Consider the following 23706-nt stretch of genomic DNA (forward strand, 5'->3'; position numbering starts at 1 on the left):
CTGGGTTTCTGGAAATTGGCTCGAGAGTCTGGTTTTGACCAACTATATGTAAAGTGGCACGAGATAACTTTTGTTATGATTTGGTGCTATATAAATGAAATTTGATTGACTGATTGATTGAGTGATATTGCCAAAAATTCTCAAAATATTTAGGCAGAAGCACAATATATGTGGTGATATATTTTCTAAAGTGGTTGACATTTTCCTTTGTAAGCCTAACTGACATTGCATTATTATTATTATTATTATTATTATTATTATTATTATTATTATTATTATTATTATTATTAGCAGTAGTAGTAGTAGTAGTAGTAGTAGTATCATTATTATTATTATTATTATTATTATTATTATTATTATTATTAATAGTAGTAGTAGTAGTAGTAGTATCATTATTATTATTATTATTATTATTATTATTTTTATTATTATTATTAGTACTAGTAGTAGTAGTAGTAGTAGTAGTATTACCATTATTATTATTAATAGTAGTAGTAGTAGTAGTAGTAGTAGTAGTATCATTATTATTATTATTATAATTATTATTATTATTATTATTAGTAGTAGTAGTAGTAATATTAGCAGTGTCATTATTACTATTATTATTATTAGTAGTAGTAGTAGTAGTAGTAATAGTAGTAATATTAGTATTATCATTATTATTATTATTATTATTTTAATTATTAGTAGTAGTAGTATTTATGCAACACAAACACTACAATAATCTGTGATCTAAGGCTCACTATAATCCAGATTTACCTTCATTCTTGATCTATTTAAGATGAACCACTAACTCTTAAGAGGGATGTCTTAATATGCCGCCATCATAAAAAAAAATTCTATGAAGAGTTGTGATACATGCGGTACATTGTAGATCCTGTCCAGCCTTAACCCATAAAGACCCAGTGCTACTTTTATAGCTGTTCCAAAATATATTTTTTTCTATATTTAATTTTTCTTAAGTGATTTATCACTATTTATTATAATATTATTCGCTGCATTTTGCGTTTTTTTTTTTTTTTTTCAGTGCAAAGGATGTATTTTCCTATATTTAATTTATTGATCATGTAGATGTTCTTTAAAGATCAGATTAAAGTTAAGGGTCATTATGTCAGAAACTGCAGAAAAAGTGATTGTTTCAGTAAAATATATCATTAAATGAACATAAACCACGTGTGTCTATCCACTGTTATTGATCCAACTCCATGGGTTTTACTGGTGAATCAATGTTGTAGATGATTGCGGTGTTTCCACGGTAACTACGGAGCCTCTGAACGTCCAAATGGGTCACATCTGATGACCATGAAAAGATGACAAACTGTATTTTACACAAATTATTTACATGTATTGATAGGATTAGTGGATAAACAAGTATTAAACAGTTTAGGTCAGTAGATGCTTTCGGTCACCAGTGGATGTTTGGGTCTTCATGGGTTAAATATAATATAAGATATCTGCTGTTTGGGTTGCACTGTCACAAACATGTTCCGTTCATCTCTGTGGTTCGCGGTTTGGCAGGCGGTGATGGAGTCGGAGATGAAGTTCGACCTGGATGGAGACGGACTCATTGAGAACTCTGGATATGCAGACCAGACTTATGATGGATGGACAGTGACTGGACCAAGGTGAGGGTGGAAGAATGACACGGTGGAAAAATGTAATTTATATTATAGTGTCCATGAAGTCTACTGATTATTGCAGAAGAATGCAAAAATATCCAGATATATTTAAATATAATTACAATTCCCCATTTAATTTTACATCATATTAGGAATTATGGATTTGTTTTGATTAACCCATAAAGACCCAAACAGCCACTGGCAACCAAAATCATCTACTGATGTCAACTGTTGAATAACTTCTGAACATAGATCGATAGATCGATAGATCGATAGATCGATAGATATTTCATTAATACCAAGGGAAATGTAAGTATTCAGGATCTTTGCATACAGCATAAGGTTAGTAACCAGATTAACACTGACATTAAGGTTAGTATATACTCTCAGAAAACATGCTAAAAAACTTAGTCTAAAAAACTTCCTGTTTAATACTTTAAACCAAACACTTCTAATTCAAAAATCTGTAGAAAACTAAATGTATAGTCAGTGTACAGTATTTACACATTTCAGGGCACAGTGATTTAAAGTGAAAACAGTGATTTAAAGTAGAGCTGCAACCGATTAATCGCTTCAAACTGATCCAAAAAAAATCATTCAAGCACAATTCTCCTGAATCAGAGCTTTGTTTCCTTCATTTCTCTGCTGTTAAACATTGGTTCCACTGTTGTGTTTCACACGGATGCTTATTGTGACGCACAAAGAAGCTTCAATTCAGGAAAACTGCAATAGAATATGTTTCCATTCAATTAATTCGAGTTGATTAATCGAATCGTGAATTTTTGCATTCTCTTCAAGCACCTAATCGATTAATCGGTTGCAGCTCTAATTTAACCCTTTCATGCACACTGGTCACTACAGCGGACAGCTATTCTACAGCTGTTCTCTTGTATACATGGATTTTGTTGTTCTTTTCGTTGTTGTTGTTTTGTTTTTTTACACATATCTTTATTAAAGTTTTAATACACTACATATCTTTTCTGGCATGAATTGGTAACATTATGTAGAGCTCTCCTGAGCATAATCACAAGCCACACCATAGTTTTCACACAATTTATTAGTAAATACATGTTTCTGTGCATCTAAAATTAAACATATGGGGTCCAGCTGAATGGACATTTTTGCAACTTCATGAAAAATAGGTTCATAAGAATTTTTTTTCATTATTGTTTTTTTTATGTATTTTTAAAATTTTTTTAAACATTATTTTAATTTAATTAATTTATTTATTTTTCAGAACAAAATTTTCAATTGCATTGTTTTTTCATGCCTAAAGAGGAATAAAAACACTGAGGAAAATATTTTGATTAAGGTTCTCATAATTCATGCATGAAAGGGTTAAAGTGATTTGACAGGTAAGTGTAATAAAACTACATAAGGTGCATCAATATGGTGAAGTAATTCAGGTAAAATACAGTTTTTCATCTTTTCATGGTCATCAAATATGACCCATTTGGATGTTCAGAGGCTCCATAGTTACCGTGGAAACACCGTCATCTTCTACAACATTGATTCACCAGTAAAACCCATGGAGTTGGATCAATAACAGTGGATGGACACTCTGGGTTTATGGTCAGTTAATGATAGATTTAACTGAAATAGTCACTTTTTCTGCAGTTTCTGACATAATGACCTTAACTTTAATATGAGCTTTAATGAACATCTACATGATCAATAAATTAAATATAGGAAAATACCAGATTTTCACTGAAAAAATGCTAAATACAGAAGATAATATTATAATAAATGATGATAAATCCCTAGAAAGAAAAATTACTTTGGGAACTGCCACAAAAGGAGCACTGGGTCTTTACGGGTTAAACTAGGATGAGTCCAGTGGAGCTGACAACGACACAAGTATCTGTGTGAGATTTTCTACCTTCAGGTTGAGTGGCTTTCAAAAAGGAAAAGAAAAAAGGAAATGGAAAAAGTGAGACGTGTTTATCACTGTGGCGCTTATCTGCAGTGTTAGAGGCTGTAGTAACGGCGAAAAGACCATGAAAAAGTCTTATTGACCATGTGGTTATGTCTGTTAAAGCTGAAACAGAACACAGTGTAAAACAACCAAGGTCGAAAAGAGGAGCTGAAGACATTTACAGGCAGACGCTAACAGAATAATATTGTGAAACTCTGTAATGTGAGTTTTATTACACATTTTAAAGCTTCTTTGTTAATGGGTGAAAATTCCAAACCACCTAGCTGCGGTTTCTGGATAGATTTATAGATAGATGGAAGTTTTTTTTGTACCAGTAGGGTTCATAATGTGCTGTATTAAAGCTAAATAGGCCTTAGCAAATGTTTTCTTGTGTTGACACTGGCTTCTTTATTTGTACATTTCGTCCTGGGATGTGGTTTTGTGCTTGAGTGCAGGTGACTGCTGTGGCCAGAGGCACTGGGTTTGTTTTTTTGTTTTGTTTTTTCTTCTTTTGGTCCTGTTCTCATGAATGTGATCTGATTTTTACTTCTAGGTCTATGTAATCCAAATGATCATCATTTTCACTCTTTTTTTTATTCCTTTTTGTATTTCTGCAGTGCTTATTGTGGTGGGCTGTGGCTGGCGTCGCTGTGTGTGATGTGTAAGATGGCCATCCTGTTGGACAATAAGGAGATGTACCAGCTCTACAGAAGCACACTGGACAAAGGCAGCACTGCATTCGACAAACTGTTGTGGAACGGTAAGAAGTTTGTGTTCACTGTGGATGTCCACACACACTCTATTTGACTATTCCCACATATGCTCAGAGCGTCACGACCAAAACAAAGATTTTTTTTTTTCTCTCTTGTCTTCTCTTGTGTCTTGTCCACATGTAGATGCTGTTTTAGGTCAATAAAACAAAGATTTTAAAAAAAAAAAGTTTAAAAACTTATACAGACTCATTTATGTGGAAAATGGGGACTAATGTTGCCTTCACATGCCATCACGAAGATGATCTTTTCCTCTTGTGAAGCATGTTAGGGTTAGGGACATAGCGAAATGAAAAATGGCTGACACATAATTTACCATGTTCTGCTACATGGGGAAAACAGTTTTGAACTGTTAAGGGTTAATTCATTTGCTGCAGCATTTTTTTTTGCATGTTAGGATTGTTATAAATGTGCAAAATCATCAGGTAACAGCTGCAAATGTTAAAGGTGCGGGAGACTTTCATGACCAATTTTTCATCAGATCTGTCAAACCTCAGTCATATCCTCAGTGTCATGAATCTGTCAGTCTGTCTGTCATTACTCACCTGAATCTCTTGCATTACGTTGAACAGCTTCGAGGTGCCATCCACCAGAAACAAACCATGTGTTTACAAACCGACCCAGGACGTCACTCAGGCAACTTTGGAATTTTGTCGCGATGTGCATTGTGGGAAACGGAGGTTGGCGCAGCCACCTGGCAGTGGCAGTGCGACCATATGGTATTATATGGATGAAACAAACACGTGGAAACGGCTGGAGGAATATGCACAGAAGGAAGAGAGCTCCTGCCGTTTCCGATCATGTCTGTTCCAGCTGCCGCTGTAAGGCGGCTGCGCGAGCCTTCGTTTTCCACAATACTCGTCGCGACAAAATTCCAAAGATGCCCGAGTGACCTCCCGGCTCATTTGTAAACATATGGACTGTTTCTGGTGGATGGCACTTCGAAATTGTTCACCATAATGCAAGAGATTCAGGTGAGTAACCACAGAAAGACTTACAGATTCATGGTACTGAGGATAGGACTGAGGTTTGACAGTTTCCCACACCTGTAAAAGAAAGTTGGTAAATAGAATTCAGAGCTTGATCTGTATTTCTTCAAAAATCACTTCATCTTGAAACAGAAACAACACAATATGGACAAAAGTATTGAGACACCTTGAATTCAGTTGTTTCTTTACTAACGGGTCTGGGATACAAAACGATAACAACTAATGTCATAATACAGTTTTATATTGTGATAAAGATTATGGCATTTCATTGGTTTTCTTTAAAATGAATTAAATTGAGCTTTTCTTCCAAATTTTTGGTTGTTTTTTCTTAATTTCTCTCAACACTGATTTTGTTTTTTTATCCATTATTATGATTAAATGTTCTGCCTCTAAATTTTTAAAATATTTTTCATGCTCTGACTGTAAACAGTAATTTTCTACCACAACTAACAATCTACTTTCTACATCTCACTGAGGAAGAAAAATCTCCCATGAAACTTGAAGGAAATGTTGATGTTTCTAAACTATGAGGACATAAATACACTGGGACACATCTTGGTTACTGCCTGTAGTTTATATATTCACCTGATGACTTCCACACAGTAGCTTCAGCCTTGAAATGCCTTTGTTTTTGTACTTTCCCCGTTGTGTTTAGGCAAGTATTACAACTATGACAGCAGTGGGAGGGACCTGTCGAACAGCGTTATGTCTGACCAGTGTGCTGGACATTGGTTCCTGAGGGCCTCCGGCTTAGGAGACGGAGAATTCAAGGTCAGACACAACTACTGTTTTTAACCAGCAACCAAAGTTATAAACTAAGTGGGTTGAATTTACAGAAGGACAAACCTGTGCAGTGTGGTCTGAGCATGCTCTGTGTCCTCTAAGGCTTTTCCACAGGAGAAGATCCGCAGTGCGCTGAAGTCCGTGTATGAACTGAATGTGATGAGTTTTGCCGGAGGTCACATGGGAGCGGTCAATGGGATGCGTCCTGAAGGAGTACCGGACCGCTCCAGTGTCCAGTCTGATGAGGTCTGGATCGGAGTCGTGTATGGGCTGGCAGCGACTATGATCCATGAGGTTGGTCTACATGTGCAGGCTGCATACACACATGTTCAGTTCAGTCCGACTCTGTACTCATGAAGCCCAGTGAGCTTTGGGATGTTTGTGTCTCAGTAAGGGTTATGCATCTAATTAGTTTATAAATGAACCATATTCCAATTTTTATGTTTTTTTTTGGGGGGGGGGTTTGTTTGTTTTTCTCTTCAACTTGCAACTTCATTTGAGTCTCAGAGAATAGTTACCCTTTTTTTCCCCTTAATTTGTGGTGGTTTAGTTGTAAATTATGGTGACACATGTACAGGGTGGGGAAGCAAAATTTACAATGAACATTTAGTTGTTTTTTCTCAGCAGGCACTACGTCAACTGTTTTGAAACCAAACATATATTGATGTCATAATCATACCTAACACTATTATCCATACCTTTTCAGAAACTTTTGCCCATATGAGTAATCAGGAAGCAAACGTCAAAGAGTGTGTGATTTGCTGAATGCACTCGTCACACCAAAGGAGATTTCAAAAATAGTTGGAGTGTCCATAAAGACTGTTTATAATGGAAAGAAGAGAATGACTATGAGCAAAACTATTACGAGAAAGTCTGGAAGATACTATTAAAGAAGAATGGGAGAAGTTGTCACCCCAATATTTGAGGAACACTTGCACAAGTTTCAGGAAGCGTGTGAAGGCAGTTATTGAGAAAGAAGGAGGACACATAGAATAAAAACATTTTCTATTATGTACATTTTCTTGTGGCAAATAAATTCTCATGACTTTCAATAAACTAATTGGTCATACACTGTCTTTCAATCCCTGCCTCAAAATATTGTAAATTTTGCTTCCCCACCCTGTACAGTTGCGGAAAAAATTATTAGACCACCCTTTTTTCTTCAGTTTCTTGTTCATTTTAATGCCTGGTACAACTAAAGGTACATTTGTTTGGACAAATATAATGATGACAACAAAAATAGCTCATAGTAGTTTAATTTCAGAGCTGATATCTATCCATTTTCCATGTTTCCTTGATAATAACCAAAATCACTTCAGTTTTTCCATCAATATCTATGGCATTGTACTGACAAAAACAGTGCTTTTAGGCATTCCATGTTTTCTTTTCTGTCTGTTTTAGTCACATGATACACACAGGAGTTAGTACTGGATTGCATAACTATTGTTTGTGATGACTTTTGATGGTCTAATCATTTTGTTTGTGACTGTATTGCTGTTGTCCTCCTCAGGGTATGTTGACCGAAGGCCTGCGTACGGCTGAAGGCTGTTACCGGACTGTGTGGGAACAGCTGGGCATGGCCTTCCAGACTCCTGAGGCCTACTGTGAGAAGAGCATCTACCGCTCTCTGGCCTACATGAGGCCGCTGAGCATCTGGGCCATGCAGCTGGCCCTGAACGCCTCACAGAGGGACCAGACCACTTTGGCTTCAACTGGAACCACAGACCAGGACCAGGCAGTACAAGCTCAGAAAGAAGACCAGAGCTAGGACCGGAGCCACCTGACAGACTGTCTATCCTGTGCTGCTTTATCTGATCGACTGAAGACTTTTCCACATTTTCTGTTGTTTGACAGAGTTGTGGTGGTTGGAGAAGAACTCCTGTAGATCATAATGTTGTCAGATGATGGGTCTGAAGAGCAAACGCTCCTGATTTACAACATTAGTCGCTTTTCCATTGGACGTCTGCACGAAACTTTACCGATATTTATTAAGTGTGGAAAAAACAAAAGTGTGTAATGTCGATTTTTCCATTAAATCACAAATGCGATGATTTGTTTATTTATTATCGCCAGATGACACAAGAAGTCATTCCATAAACATGGCGATGAACGTAAATATCATGTTGATTTACAGATATATTCATTATTATTATTACTAGCTGCATTGTACCCGTGGTGCCATTGTACGATAGCGCCCTCCTGTGGTGCAACAGCTGTATTGCACCAGTACGCCCTCCTGTGCTGCAACATCGGGACACGTATCGCACACAGAACGTCCGTTATAGTAGGATTATATATTACCCCGTCTGTCCTGTACTAAATTAAAAAATGATTGGGTTTCCTGGTACGTCCACATGTTTCTTTTAAAACTCTTCTTCTTCGCTTGTTATAACGTCTGTCAACATCCGGCTTTTTTTATTCATGCCACTCTAGTTGCGGAAAAATGTCTTTCCATTGCAGTTTTGTGCGATATACCATTTGCGCTACGCCTGAAAAAACATCTCTTGCCAGAGCAAAAACTTTGGCGAAGTTGTCGTTTTTCCATTCAATCACAAATGCGATGATTTGTTTATTTATAATCGCGAGATGATATGAGAAGTCATTCCATAAACATGGCAACAAACATAAATATGGTGTTGATTTACAGATATACTCATTATTATTATATACTACCCCTCCATCCTGTACTAAATTAAAAAATGATTGGGTGTCCTGGTGTGTCCACATGTTTCTTTTAAAACTCTTCTTCTTCGCTTGTTATAACGTCCGTCAACATCCGGCTTTTTTTAGTCACGTGACTCTAGTTGTGGAAAAAGGTCTTTCCACTGCAGTTTTGTGCAATGTAGCATTTGCGCTACGCCTGAAAAACCACGTCTTGCCAGCGCAAAAACTTTGGCAAAGTTGTCGTTTTTCCATCAGGCAAATATTTATGCGCAGGTTATATTCACACAATTTGAGGGTCAATGGAAAAGCGACTATTTTCAAGTGTCCGGTTATAGTCGGACAATGAAAAATCAGTTATAAAATCTAATTTTGGTTGCAGCAGATGTTGCACATTCAAAGCACTACATCATTTCAGTCGGTTCAGATTCATGTTTACTTGGAAGTGTTTCTCTGGAGCTGCTGTCAGTACCGTCTATGTCTGATTATTTTAAACCGGACCTGTGAGTGATCCCAGATCTGAATGATTACTGGACTACACCCATAAACAGCAGCAGTGAAAGTCATTCTAAAGGTTCTAGAAAGACATGAATGCAGTGAAAGTGATAGCATATGATGATAAGTAGGTTTGGGAATGACCTCTGACGATCTGTTTCTTTTGTAATAGCATGTGCCTTGTTGCCTGTTGACCTGCATCTAGACTGTATTGATGAACTGAATAGTTATGTTTTATAAACACCGATGATTACGACAATCCTGCAAAATAAATCAGAGGACAATGCATGTTCTGTGCTCATTTCTTATTAAATGCTGTATTTATGTGATGAAATGTCAAATATTTAGCTGATGGTCTTAACCCACAGGTGTCAAACATGCGGCCTGGGGTCCATATCCGGCCCGCCAAAGGGTCCGGTCCGGCCCTTAGAATTCAGATGCAAAAAATTTAGATGCAAAAAATTCAGATCACACATCCGGGACACCAAGGATAAGTAATGGATTCTATCTCAAGTCCAAACGACAGCCAGCCAATCAAGGTATGTTAGGTTGGTCATGTGATGCCGATGCTGACCTGGACGTGTCATCTGAATTTTCTGCATCTGAATTTTTTTGTATTCTAAATTTATGAACATAGTTGAATTCAGAGACAAAAAAATTCAGATACTTAATTTAAGTGCAAAAAAAATTTCAGATACTTAATTTAAGTGCAAAAAAATTCAGATAATTTAAGTGCAAAAAAAAAATTCAGATACTTAATTTAAGTGCAAAAAAAACTTCAGATAATTTAAGTGCAAAAAAAATTCAGATAATTTCAGTGGAAAAAAAATTCAGATACTTAATTTCAGTGCAAAAAAAAAATCCAGATACTTAAGTTCAGTGCAAAAAAAATTCAGATACTTAATTTAAGTGCAAAAAACATTCAGATAATTTCAGTAGAAAAAAAATTCAGATATTTCATTTCAGTGCAAAAAAATTCAGATACTTAATTTAAGTGCAAAAAAATTCAGATAATTTCAGTGGAAAAAAAATTCAGATACTTAAATTCAGTGCAAAAAAAAAAAAAAAATTCAGGTACTTAATTTCAGTGCAAAAAAATTCAGATACTTAATTTAAGTGTAAAAAAAAATCAGATCCTTAATTTAAGTGAAAAAAAACATTGAGATAATTTAAGTGCAAAAAAAATTCAGAATTTCAGTGCAAAAAAAAATTCAGGTACTTAATTTCAGTGCAAAAAAAATTCAGATACTTAATTTAAGTGCAAAAAAAATTCAGATAATTTCAGTGCAAAAAAAATTCAGATACTTAATACTTCCTTTGGTTGCCAGTGGATGTTTGGGTCTTTATGGGTTAAACAAAGACACATTCGACTTCACTTGAATCAGTCACAGAGTATATGTAAAGTGTAACTAAAAACAGATGAGTGTTGGAAAATTACATTTACAAAAGGGGTGGGCTTAAGAAGGAAGAATCCCATCTGAAAATGTGTGTCCTTGGGTGGACTTGAGCCACAGTCCATGAGTCTGTGTATGTATGTTGTCTGTGGTCACGTGTACATACTACTCATGAACCTACGTATCTTTACATAGTGAAACGCACACCTGCCCTTTAGACCTCGCAAAAGAGTGAATGATGGTAGGAGAGCGGTGACAAACAGGAGTGTTATGGCCAGTTTCTGTGGAAGTAAATCTGTTTCATCAGATTTTGAATTATGAATGCTGTTGAATTTCTAGCACTGGATTTTTTTAGGACCGAAATTTAGTATCTGAATTTTTTTTTTTTTTTGCACTGAAATTAAATATCTGAATTTTTTTTCTGTCTCTGAATTCAACTATGTTCATAAATTTAGAATAAAAAAAATTCAGATGCAAAAAATTCAGAAGCAAAAAATTTAGATGCAAAAAATTCAGATCACACATCCAGGACACGAAGGATAAGCAATCGATTCTATCTCAAGTCGAAATGACAGCCAGCCAATCAAGTTATGTTAGGTTGGTCATGTGATGCCAATGCAGACGGTCAGTGTGGATGTGTGATCTGAATTTTTTGCATCTGAATTTTTTTTTATTCTAAATTTATGAACATAGTTGAATTCAGAGACAAATAACATTCCGATACTTAATTTCAGTGCAAAAAAAATTCAGATACTTAATTTCAGCAACAAAAAAAAATTCAGATACTCAATTTCAGTGGAAAAAAAAAAAAATTCAGATACTTAATTTCAGTGAAAAAAAATATTCAAATACTTAATTTCAGTGCAAAAAATATTCAGATACTTAATTTCAGTGCAAAAAATATTCAGATACTTAATTTCAGTGAAAAAAAAAATTCAGATACTTAATTTTAGTGCAAAAAAATATTCAGATACTTAATTTCAGTGCAAAAAATATTCAGATACTTAATTTCAGTGAAAAAAAAATTTCAGATACTTAATTTCAGTGAAAAAAAAAAATTCAGATACTTAATTTCAGTGCAAAAAAATATTCAGATACTTAATTTTGGTGCAAAAAAATATTCAGATACTTAATTTCAGTGAAAAAAAAAAATTCAGATACTTAATTTCAGTGAAAAAAATATTCAGATACTTAATTTCAGTGAAAAAAATATTCAGATACTTAATTTTGGTGCAAAAAAAATATTCTGAAAGTTAATTTCAGTGAAAAAAACATTCCGATACTTAATTTCAGTGGAAAAACAAAAATTCAGATACTTACTTTCAGTGAAAAAAATATTCAGATACTTAATTTGAGTGAAAAAAATATTCAGATACTTAATTTCAGTGAAAAAAAAAATTCAGATACTTAATTTCAGTGCAAAAAATATTCAGATACATAATTTCGTGAAAAAAAAATTCAGATACTTAATTTCAGTGCAAAAAATATTCAGATACTTAATTTCAGTGCAAAAAATATTCAGATACATAATTTCGTGAAAAAAATATTCAGATACTTAATTTCAGTGAAAAAAAAAAAATTCAGACACTTAATTTGAGTGAAAAAAAAATTCAGATACTTAATTTCAGTGAAAAAAATATTCAGATACTTAATTTCAGTGAAAAAAAATATTCAGATACTTAATTTCGGTGAAAAAAAAAAATTCAGATACATAATTTCAATGCAAAAAAAAAAATTCAGATACTTAATTTCAGTGAAAAAAAACATTCAGATACTTAATTTCGGTGAAAAAAAAAATTCAGATACATAATTTCAATGCAAAAAAAAAATTCAGATACTTAATTTCAGTGAAAAAAAAAATTCAGATACTTAATTTCAGTGAAAAAAAATATTCAGTTACTTAATTTCAGTGAAAAAAAATATTCAAATACTTAATTTCATTGAAAAAAATATTCAGATGCTTAATTTCAGTGCAAAAAACATTCAGATACTTAATTTCGGTGAAAAAAAAAATTCAGTTACTTAATTTCAGTGAAAATAAAATATTCAGTTACTTAATTTCAGTGAAAAATATATTCAGATACTTAATTTCGGTGAAAAAAAAAATTCAGATACATTATTTCAGTGCAAAAAAAAAAAATTCAGATACTTAATTTCAGTGAAAAAACAAAAAATCAGATACTTAATGTCAGTGAAAAAAAAAAAAATTCAGATACTTAATGTCAATGCAAAAAAACACATTCAGAACTTAATTTCAATGTAAAAAAAATTCAGATACTTAATTTCAATGGAAAAAAAATATTAGATTCTTAATTTCAGTGCAAAAAATATTCAGATACTTAATTTCAGTGCAAAAAAATATTCTGAAAGTTAATTTCAGTGAAAAAAAAAACATTCAGATACTTAATTTCAATGGAAAAAAAATATTTAGATCTTAATTTCAGTGCAAAAAATATTCAGATACTTAATTTCAGTGCAAAAAAATATTCTGATAAGTTAATTTCAGTGAAAAAAAAATTCAGATACTTAATTTCAGTGGAAAAAAAAAATTCAGATACTTACTTTCAGTGAAAAAAATATTCAGATACTTAATTTCAGTGCAAAAAAATATTCAAATACTTAATTTCAGTGCAAAAAATATTCAGATGCATAATTTCAGTGAAAATAATTTTTTTACACTTAAATTAAGTATCTGAATTTTTTTGCACTGAAATTAAGTACCTGAATTTTTTTTTTTTTTTGCACTGAATTTAAGTATCTGAATTTTTTTTCCACTGAAATTATCTGAATTTTTTTTGCACTTAAATTAAGTATCTGAATTTTTTTGCACTGAAATGAAATATCTGAATTTTTTTTCTACTGAAATTATCTGAATGTTTTTTGCACTTAAATTATCTGAAGTTTTTTTTGCACTTAAATTAAGTATCTGAATTTTTTTTTGCACTTAAATTATCTGAATTTTTTTGCACTTAAATTAAGTATCTGGATTTTTTTTTTGCACTGAAATTAAGTATCTGAATTTTTTTTCCACTGAAATTATCTGAATTTTTTTTGCACTTAAATTATCTGAAGTTTTTTTTGCACTTAAATTAAGTATCTGAATTTTTTTTTTGCACTTAAATTATCTGAATTTTTTTGCACTTAAATTAAGTATCTGAAATTTTTTTTGCACATAAATTAAGTATCTGAATTTTTTTGTCTCTGAATTCAACTATGTTAATAAATTTAGAATACAAAAAAATTCAGATGCAGAAAATTCAGATCACACGTCCAGGTCAGCATCGGCATCACATGACCAACCTAACATACCTTGATTGGCTGGCTGTCGTTTGGACTTGAGATAGAATCCATTGCTTATCCTTGGTGTCCCGGATGTGTGATCTGAATTTTTTGCATCTAAATTTTTTGCATCTGAATTCTAAGGGCCGGACCGGACCCTTTGGCGGGCCGGATTTGGCCCCGGGCCGCATGTTTGACACCTGTGGGTGAAGACCATCAGCTAAATATTTGACATTTCATCACATAAATACAGCATTTAATAAGAAATGAGCACAGAACATGCATTGTCCTCTGATTTATTTTGCAGGATTGTCGTAATCATCGGTGTTTATAAAACATAACTATTCAGTTCATCAATACAGTCTAGATGCAGGTCAACAGGCAACAAGGCACATGCTATTACAAAAGAAACAGATCGTCAGAGGTCATTCCCAAACCTACTTATCATCATATGCTATCACTTTCACTGCATTCATGTCTTTCTAGAACCTTTAGAATGACTTTCACTGCTGCTGTTTATGGGTGTAGTCCAGTAATCATTCAGATCTGGGATCACTCACAGGTCCGGTTTAAAATAATCAGACATAGACGGTACTGACAGCAGCTCCAGAGAAACACTTCCAAGTAAACATGAATCTGAACCGACTGAAATGATGTAGTGCTTTGAATGTGCAACATCTGCTGCAACCAAAATTAGATTTTATAACTGATTTTTCATTGTCCGACTATAACCGGACACTTGAAAATAGTCGCTTTTCCATTGACCCTCAAATTGTGTGAATATAACCTGCGCATAAATGTTTGCCTGATGGAAAAACGACAACTTTGCCAAAGTTTTTGCACTGGCAAGACGGGGTTTTTCAGGCGTAGCGCAAATGCTACATTGCACAAAACTGCAATGGAAAGACCTTTTTCCACAACTAGAGTCACGTGACTAAAAAAAGCCGGATGTTGACGGATGTTATAACAAGCGAAGAAGAAGAGTTTTAAAAGAAACATGTGGACACACCAGGACACCCAATCATTTTTTAATTTTGTACAGGATGGAGGGGTAGTATATAATAATAATGAGTATATCTGTAAATCAACACCATATTTATGTTTGTTGCCATGTTTATGGAATGACTTCTCATATCATCTCGCGATTATAAATAAACAAATCATCGCATTTGTGATTGAATGGAAAAAAGACAACATACATTTCTCTGTAGGACAGACCCACATTTTTAAGTGTTCTGATGGTCTGTCTCTTCTATTGTTAATTGCCTTTTCCTCTTTTCCATTTTTATAGTAACACACTACTTTCTGCAGTACAATACTGTTCAAATAATTGTCACAACGGTATGGTACCAAAGTGTGTTCCAACCCTAATCCAACAAAGTGGAAGTGCTGCTGGGTCTTCTTCTTGGTGATTATCCACAGGTGCTCTCTGGAAACTTGTGGTGTGTCTGGTTGTTTAGAGTAAAAAAAAAAAAAATAAATAAAAAAATCTGCATTCGCATGCTAGGCACACTGTAGGATTTGTGTAAAAATAAAATGTCTTTATTAATTCATGGCATTTTTTAAAAATACAGTCAACGTGTTGCAACCTCTGGTCTTCATCAGGGCTTTTTTCACTAGTGAGTTGCACACCTTCATACAATCACTTTGATGACCTGAAGGAGGGAGGTGTGAGGGGAAAGAAAAGAGAGAAACAAAAAAAAACATGCATACAGACAAACATATACATTTGCACACATATACACACACGCACACAAATAATAATAATAAAATAAATAAATTAATTAATTTAAAAAAATAATAAATGAAAAAGAAAAAATAATAATGAAAAAAATATATAAAAAAAAAATAAATCAACAAAAAACAAAACAAAGAAGTATATTTAAAAAAAAAAAAAAAAAAAAATATATATATATATATGTATATATACACAAATACACATTGAGGTTTTCCTTTAAATAGTAGTGTTCCGTTCCATGTGACGTCAGCCCGGTTAGCTCAGTCGGTAGAGAATCAGACTCATAATCTTAAGGTTGCTGGTTCGAGCCCCATGTTGGGCGCAAACATTTGGAGGGAGGTGGGTTGTTCATGTTCAAACTTTTACTAAGTGCTGTGAGAAATGCCACATCGGTAGGTATAGCTTTAACAAAACATTACTATAAACAAAGCAGTCGTCCCTGGGTGAGTTCGAACCAGCAACCTTTCAGTTAACAGCCGAACTGCGCCACAGAGACACACATGCCCATATATGGCCGTACAGAACCCTCATGAAATTACTTCCGGTGCTGCGCAGAACCAATTGAGGTTTTCCTTTAAATAGCAGTGTTCCGTTCCATGTGACGTCAGCCCGGCTAGCTCAGTCGGTAGAGAATCAGACTCATAATCTCAAGGTTGCTGGTTCGAGCCCCACATTGGGTGCAAACAGTTTTTTTTAATCCACCTTCTGATACTTTGTTGACACGTGATCCGTGTTTTTGCCCCATTCTCGACACTTTCAGCTCACTTTTTCAGATCAATGTCCTTAAATCTCTGTTGCAGACTGACACAGCTCTGCTCTTCAAATGTCAATCACCCACAGCTCGTGCAGACGGTACGACGTCACAGGCCCCGCCCACTTTCCTCGGTTTCCATAGCGACAAACACTGGAAACAATTCATCACGTCTCCCACTGGTCTGTGTGCTGCAGCTAATCATCTAGTTCACTGAAAAACTCCGTTTTCTCTCTTTTCATACAATAAAACTCAACTTTACTCTCAGCTTTAACCCTTTCATGCATGAATTACGACAATATTAGTCCACATTTTTTTCTTCAGTCATTTTAATCCTCTTTAGGTCTCAAAAAAACAATGCAAGTCAAATTGTTTTAGCAATCTATTTTTCATGGAGTTACAAAAATGGCCACTCAGCTGGACACCATGTGTTTAATTTTTCAAGCAAACAAATATTTATTTAAGCCCATCATTAGAAAGTGTATGGAAGGAAATCTGTTTCATCAGATTTTGAATTAGAAATGCTATTGAATTTTTAGCACTGAATTTTTTTTCCACAAAAATTAAGTATCTGAATATTTTTTTTGCACTGAAATTAAGTATCTGAATTTTTTTTTCACTGAAATTAAGTATCTGAATTTTTTTTTTGCAATGAAATTAAGTATCTGAATATTTTATTCACTGAAATTAAGTATCTGAATATTTTTTTCACTGAAATTAAGTATCTGAATTTTTCTTTTCACTCAAATTAAGTGTTTGATTTTTTTTTTTTCACTTAAATTAAGTGTCTGAATTTTTTTTTCACTGAAATTAAGTATCTGAATATTTTTTTGCACGAAAATTCAGTATCTGAATAGTTTTTAGCACTGAAAGTAAGTATCTGAATTTTTTTTTTTTTTACCGAAATTAAGTATCTGAATATTTTCACTGAAATTAAGCATCTGAATATTTTTTACACTGAAATTAAGTATCTGAATATTTTTTTCACTGAAATTAAGTATCTGAATATTTTTTTGCACCAAAATTAAGTATCTGAATTTTTTTTTTCACTGAAATTAAGTATCTGAATATTTTTTTGCACCAAAATGAAGTATCTGAATATTTTTTTGCACTGAAATTAAGTATCTAAATTTTTTTTTTCACCGAAATTAAGTATCTGAATATTTTCACTGAAATTAAGCATCTGAATATTTTTTGCACTGAAATTAAGTATCTGAATTTTTTATGCTCTGAAAATAAGTATCTGAATTTTTTTTTTCCACTCAAATTAAGTGTCTGATTTTTTTTGTTTCACTGAAATTAAGTATCTGAATATTTTTTTGCACCAAATTAAGTATCTGAATATTTTTTTGCACTGAAATTAAGTATCTGAATATTTTTTTTCACTGAAATTAAGTATTTGAATGTTTTTTGCACGAAATTAAGCATCTGAATATTTTTTTGCACTGAAATAAAGTATCTGAATTTTTTTTTTTAACTGAAATTAAGTATCTGAATTTTTTTTTTTCACTGAAATTAAGTATTTGAATTTTTTTTTGTACTGAAATAAAGTATCTGAATTTTTTTTGCACTGAAATTAAGTATCTGAATATTTTTTTGCACTGAAATTAAGTATCTGAATTTGATTTTTCACTGAAATTAAGTATCTGAATATTGTTTTGTACCAAAATTAAGTATCTGAATATTTTTTGCACTGAAATTAAGTATCTGAATTTTTTTTTCACCAAAATGAAGTATCTGAATATTTTTTTGCACTGAAATTAAGTATCTGAATTTTTTTTTTTTCACTGAAATAAAGTATCTGAATTTTTTTTTTTGCACTGAAATTAAGTATCTGAATGTTTTTTGCACGAAATTAAGCATCTGAATATTTTTTTGCAGTGAAATTAAGTATTTGAATATTTTTTTGCACTGAAATTAAGTATCTGAATGTTTTTTTTCACTGAAATTAAGTATCTGAATATTTTTTTGCACCAAAATTAAGTATCTGAATATTTTATTTTCACTGAAATTAAGCATCTGAATGTTTTTTGCACTGAAATTAAGTATCTGAATATTTTTTTGCACTGAAATTAAGTATCTGAATATTTTTTTGCACCAAAATTAAGTATCTGAATATTTTTTTGCACCAAAATTAAGTATCTGAATATTTTTTTTTCACTGAAATTAAGTATCTGAATTTTTTTTTTCACTGAAATTAAGTATCTGAATATTTTTTTCACTGAACTTAAGTATCTGAATGTTTTTTGCACGAAATAAAGCATCTGAATTTTTTTTGCACTGAAATTAAGTATTTGAATATTTTTTTGCCCTGAAATTAAGTATCTGAATTTTTTTTTTTCACTGAAATTAAGTATCTGAATTTTTTTGCACTGAAATTAAGTATCTGAATATTTTTTTCACTGAAATTAAGTATCGGAATATTTTTTTCACTGAAATTAAGTATCTGAATTTTTTATGCTCTTAAATTAAGTATCTGATTTTTTTTTTTCACTGAAATTAAGTGTCTGAATTTTTTTTTCACTGAAATTAAGTATCTGAATATTTTTTTCACTGAATTTAAGTATCTGAATATTTTTTTGCACTGAAATTAAGTATCTGAATTTTTTTTTTTTTTTCACTGAAATTAAGTATCTGAATATTTTTTTCACTGAAATATAGTATCTGAATTTTTTTTTTTTTCACTCAAATTAAGTTTCTGATTTTTGTTTTTTCACTGAAATTAAGTATCTGAATATTTTATTTTCACTGAAATTATGCATCTGAATTTTTTTTGCACTGAAATTAAGTATCTGAATATTTTTTTCACTGAAATTAAGTATCTGAATATTTTTTGCACTGAAATTAAGTATCTGAATATTTTATGCTCTGAAATGAAGTATCTGAATTTTGAACACTTTTGACTGGCAGTGTGTATATTATTTGTGCAGTTGATAACAGCTTTTCTGCTGCTTTCATTCTACTTACACAGTGTAAGTTTAACACACAATAATTTGTCTTGCGATTAACAAACATTACTATAAACAAAGAAGTCGTCCCTGGGTGAGTTCGAACCAGCAACCTTTCAGTTAACAGCCGAACTGCGCCACAGAGACACACATGCCCATATATGGCCGTACAGAACCCTCATGAAATTACTTCCGGTGCTGCGCAGAACCAATTGAGGTTTTCCTTTAAATAGCAGTGTTCCGTTCCATGTGACGTCAGCCCGGCTAGCTCAGTCGGTAGAGAATCAGACTCATAATCTCAAGGTTGCTGGTTCGAGTCCCATGTTGGGCTCAAACAGTTTTTTTTAATCCACCTTCTGATACTTTGTTGACACGTGATCCGTGTTTTTGCCCCATTCTCGACACTTTCAGCTCACTTTTTCAGATCAATGTCCTTAAATCTCTGTTGCAGACTGACACAGCTCTGCTCTTCAAATGTCAATCACCCACAGCTCGTGCAGACGGTACGAGGTCACAGGCCCCGCCCACTTTCCTCGGTTTCCATAGCGACAAACATATTAAATTGAAATTAAGTATCTGATTTTTTTTTTTCACTGAAATAAAGTGTCTGAATTTTTTTTTTCACTGAAATTAAGTATCTGAATATTTTTCTCACTGAAATTAAGTATCTGAATATTTTTTTGCATTGAAATTAAGTATTTGAATATTTTGTTGCACTGAAATTAAGTACCTGAATTTTTCTTTTTCACTGAAATTAAGTATCTGAAATTTTTTTTCACTCAAATTAAGTGTCTGAATTTCTTTTTTTCACTGAAATTAAGTATCTGAATTTTTTTTTTGCACTGAAATTAAGTATTTGAATATTTTTTTGCACTGAAATTAAGTATCTGAATTTTTTTTTTTCACTGAAATTAAGTATCTGAATATTTTTTGCACTGAAATAAAGTATCTGAATATTTTTTTGCAATGAAATTAAGTATCTGAATTTTTTTTTTTCACTCAAATTAAGTATCTGAATATTTTTTTCACTGAAATTAAGTATCTGAATTTTTTATGCTCTGAAATTAAGTATCTGAATTTTTCTTTTGACTCAAATTAAGTGCCTGAATTTTTTTTTTTTCACTGAAATTAAGTATCTGATTTTTTTTTTCACTGAAATTAAGTATCTGAATATTTTTTTTTCACTGAAATTAAGTATCTGAATATTTTTTTGCACCAAAATTAAGTATCTGAATTTTGTTTTTTCACCAAAATTAAAAATTTGAATATTTTTTTGCACCAAAATTATGTATCTGAATATTTTTTGCACGAAATTAAGTATCTGAATTTTCTATGCTCTGAAATTAAGTATCTGAAAAATTTTTTTTCACTCAAATTAAGTGTCTGAATTTTTTTTTGCACCAAAATTAAGTATCTGAATATTTTTGTTTTTCACTGAAATTAAGTATCTGAATATTTTTTTTCACTGAAATTAAGTATCTGAATATTTTTTGCACTGACATTAAGTATCTGAATTTTTTTTTTTCACTGAAATTAAGTATCTGAATTTTTTTTTTCACTGAAAATACGTATCTGAATATTTTTTTCACTGAAATTAAGTATCTGAATATTTTTTTGCACCAAAATTAAGTATCTGAATATTTTTGTTTTTCACTGAAATTAAGTATCTGAATATTTTTTTTCACTGAAATTAAGTATCTGAATATTTTTTGCACTGACATTAAGTATCTGAATTTTTTTTTTCACTGAAATTAAGTATCTGAATTTTTTTTTTTGCACTGAAATTATGTATCTGAATTTTTTTTTTTTCACCGAAATATAGTATCTGGATATTTTTTTCACTGAAATTAAGTATCTGAATTTTTTTTTTTCACTGAAATTAAGTATCTGAATATTTTTTGCACTGAAATTAAGCATCTGAATATTTTAATTTCACTGAAATTAACTATCTGAAAATTTTCACAGAAATTAAGTATCTGAATTTTTTTTTTCACTTAAATTAAGTATCTGAATATTTTTTTCACTGAAATTAAGTATCTGAATTTTTTTTTTTACTGAAATTAAGTATCTGAATATTTTTTTTTCACTGAAATAAAGTATCTGAATATTTTTTTCACTGAAATTAAGTATCTGAATTTTTTTTTTTCACTCAAATTAAGTATCTGAATATTTTTTTCACTGAAATTAAGTATCTGAATTTTTTATGCTCTGAAATTAAGTATCTGAATTTTTCTTTTGACTCAAATTAAGTGCCTGAATTTTTTTTTTTTCACTGAAATTAAGTATCTGATTTTTTTTTTTCACTGAAATTAAGTATCTGAATATTTTTTTTTCACTGAAATTAAGTATCTGAATATTTTTTTGCACCAAAATTAAGTATCTGAATTTTGTTTTTTCACCAAAATTAAAAATTTGAATATTTTTTTGCACCAAAATTATGTATCTGAATATTTTTTGCACGAAATTAAGTATCTGAATTTTCTATGCTCTGAAATTAAGTATCTGAAAATTTTTTTTTCACTCAAATTAAGTGTCTGAATTTTTTTTTGCACCAAAATTAAGTATCTGAATATTTTTGTTTTTCACTGAAATTAAGTATCTGAATATTTTTTTTCACTGAAATTAAGTATCTGAATATTTTTTGCACTGACATTAAGTATCTGAATTTTTTTTTTTTCACTGAAATTAAGTATCTGAATTTTTTTTTTTCACTGAAAATACGTATCTGAATATTTTTTTCACTGAAATTAAGTATCTGAATATTTTTTTGCACCAAAATTAAGTATCTGAATATTTTTGTTTTTCACTGAAATTAAGTATCTGAATATTTTTTTTCACTGAAATTAAGTATCTGAATATTTTTTGCACTGACATTAAGTATCTGAATTTTTTTTTTTCACTGAAATTAAGTATCTGAATTTTTTTTTTTGCACTGAAATTATGTATCTGAATTTTTTTTTTTTCACCGAAATATAGTATCTGGATATTTTTTTCACTGAAATTAAGTATCTGAATTTTTTTTTTTCACTGAAATTAAGTATCTGAATATTTTTTGCACTGAAATTAAGCATCTGAATATTTTAATTTCACTGAAATTAACTATCTGAAAATTTTCACAGAAATTAAGTATCTGAATTTTTTTTTTCACTTAAATTAAGTATCTGAATATTTTTTTCACTGAAATTAAGTATCTGAATTTTTTTTTTTACTGAAATTAAGTATCTGAATATTTTTTTTTCACTGAAATAAAGTATCTGAATATTTTTTTCACTGAAATTAAGTATCTGAATTTTTTTTGCACTGACATTAAGTATCTGAATTTTTTTTTTCACTGAAATTAAGTATCTGAATATTTTTTTTCACTGAAATTAAGTATCTGAATTTTTTTTCACTGAAATTAAGTATCTGAATTTTTTTTTCACTGAAATTAAGTATCTGAATTTTTTTTTCCACTGAAATTAAGTATCTGAATTTTTTTTTCACTGAAATTAAGTATCTGAATATTTTTTGCACTGTCATTAGTTATATGATTTTTTTTTTTCACTGAAATTAAGTATCTGAATGTTTTTTGCACTGAAATTAAGTAACTGAATTTTTTTTTTTTTCACTCAAATTAAGTATCTGAATATTTTTTTCACTCAAATTAAGTATCTGAATATTTTTTTGCACCAAAATTAAGTATCTGAATAGTTTTTAGCACTGAAATTAAGTATCTGAATTTTTTTTTCACTGAAATTAGGTATCTGAATATTTTTTTTCACTGAAATTAAGTATCTGAAAATTTTTTTTCACTGAAATTAAGCATCTGAATATTTTTTTGCACCAAAATTAAGTATCTGAATATTTTTTTGCACTGAAATTAAGTATCTGAATTTTTTTTTTTCACTGAAATTAAGTATCTGAATGTTGATTGCACTGACATTAAGTATCTGAATTTTTTTTTCACTGAAATTAAGTATCTGAATATTTTTTTTGCACCAAAATTAAGTATCTGAATATTTTTTTGCACCAAAATTAAGTATCTGAATATTTTTTTGCACCAAAATTAAGTATCTGAATATTTTTTTCACTGAAATTAAGTATCTGAATTTTTTTTTCACTGAAATTAAGTATCTGAATATTTTTTTCACTGAAATTAAGTATCTGAATATTTTTTGCACTGACATTAGTTATATGAATTTTTTTTTTTCACTGAAATTAAGTATCTGAATATTTTATTTTCACTGAAATTATGCATCTGAATGTTTTTTGCACTGAAATTAAGTAACTGAATTTTTTTTTTTTCACTCAAATTAAGTATCTGAATATTTTTTTCACTGAAATTAAGTATCTGAATATTTTTTTCACTGAAATTAAGTATCTGA

The 23706-nt window shown here is 31.1% G+C and overlaps 1 protein-coding gene across 1 annotated transcript; it reads left to right on the plus strand.

Annotated features, from left to right (window-relative positions):
• Nucleotides 1-1513: 1513 nt before the first annotated feature.
• Nucleotides 1514-8130, plus strand: LOC115438219 (non-lysosomal glucosylceramidase-like). Its single transcript, XM_030161663.1, has 5 exons — nt 1514-1625; nt 4152-4294; nt 5949-6064; nt 6179-6370; nt 7587-8130. The coding sequence occupies exons 1-5, from the start codon at nt 1525-1527 to the stop codon at nt 7842-7844; spliced, it is 810 nt and encodes a 269-aa protein (XP_030017523.1). The 5' UTR covers nt 1514-1524; the 3' UTR covers nt 7845-8130.
• Nucleotides 8131-23706: the final 15576 nt, after the last annotated feature.

This window comes from Sphaeramia orbicularis, chromosome 18, assembly GCF_902148855.1.
Source record: "Sphaeramia orbicularis chromosome 18, fSphaOr1.1, whole genome shotgun sequence".
Classification (NCBI taxonomy): Eukaryota; Metazoa; Chordata; class Actinopteri; order Kurtiformes; family Apogonidae; genus Sphaeramia; species Sphaeramia orbicularis.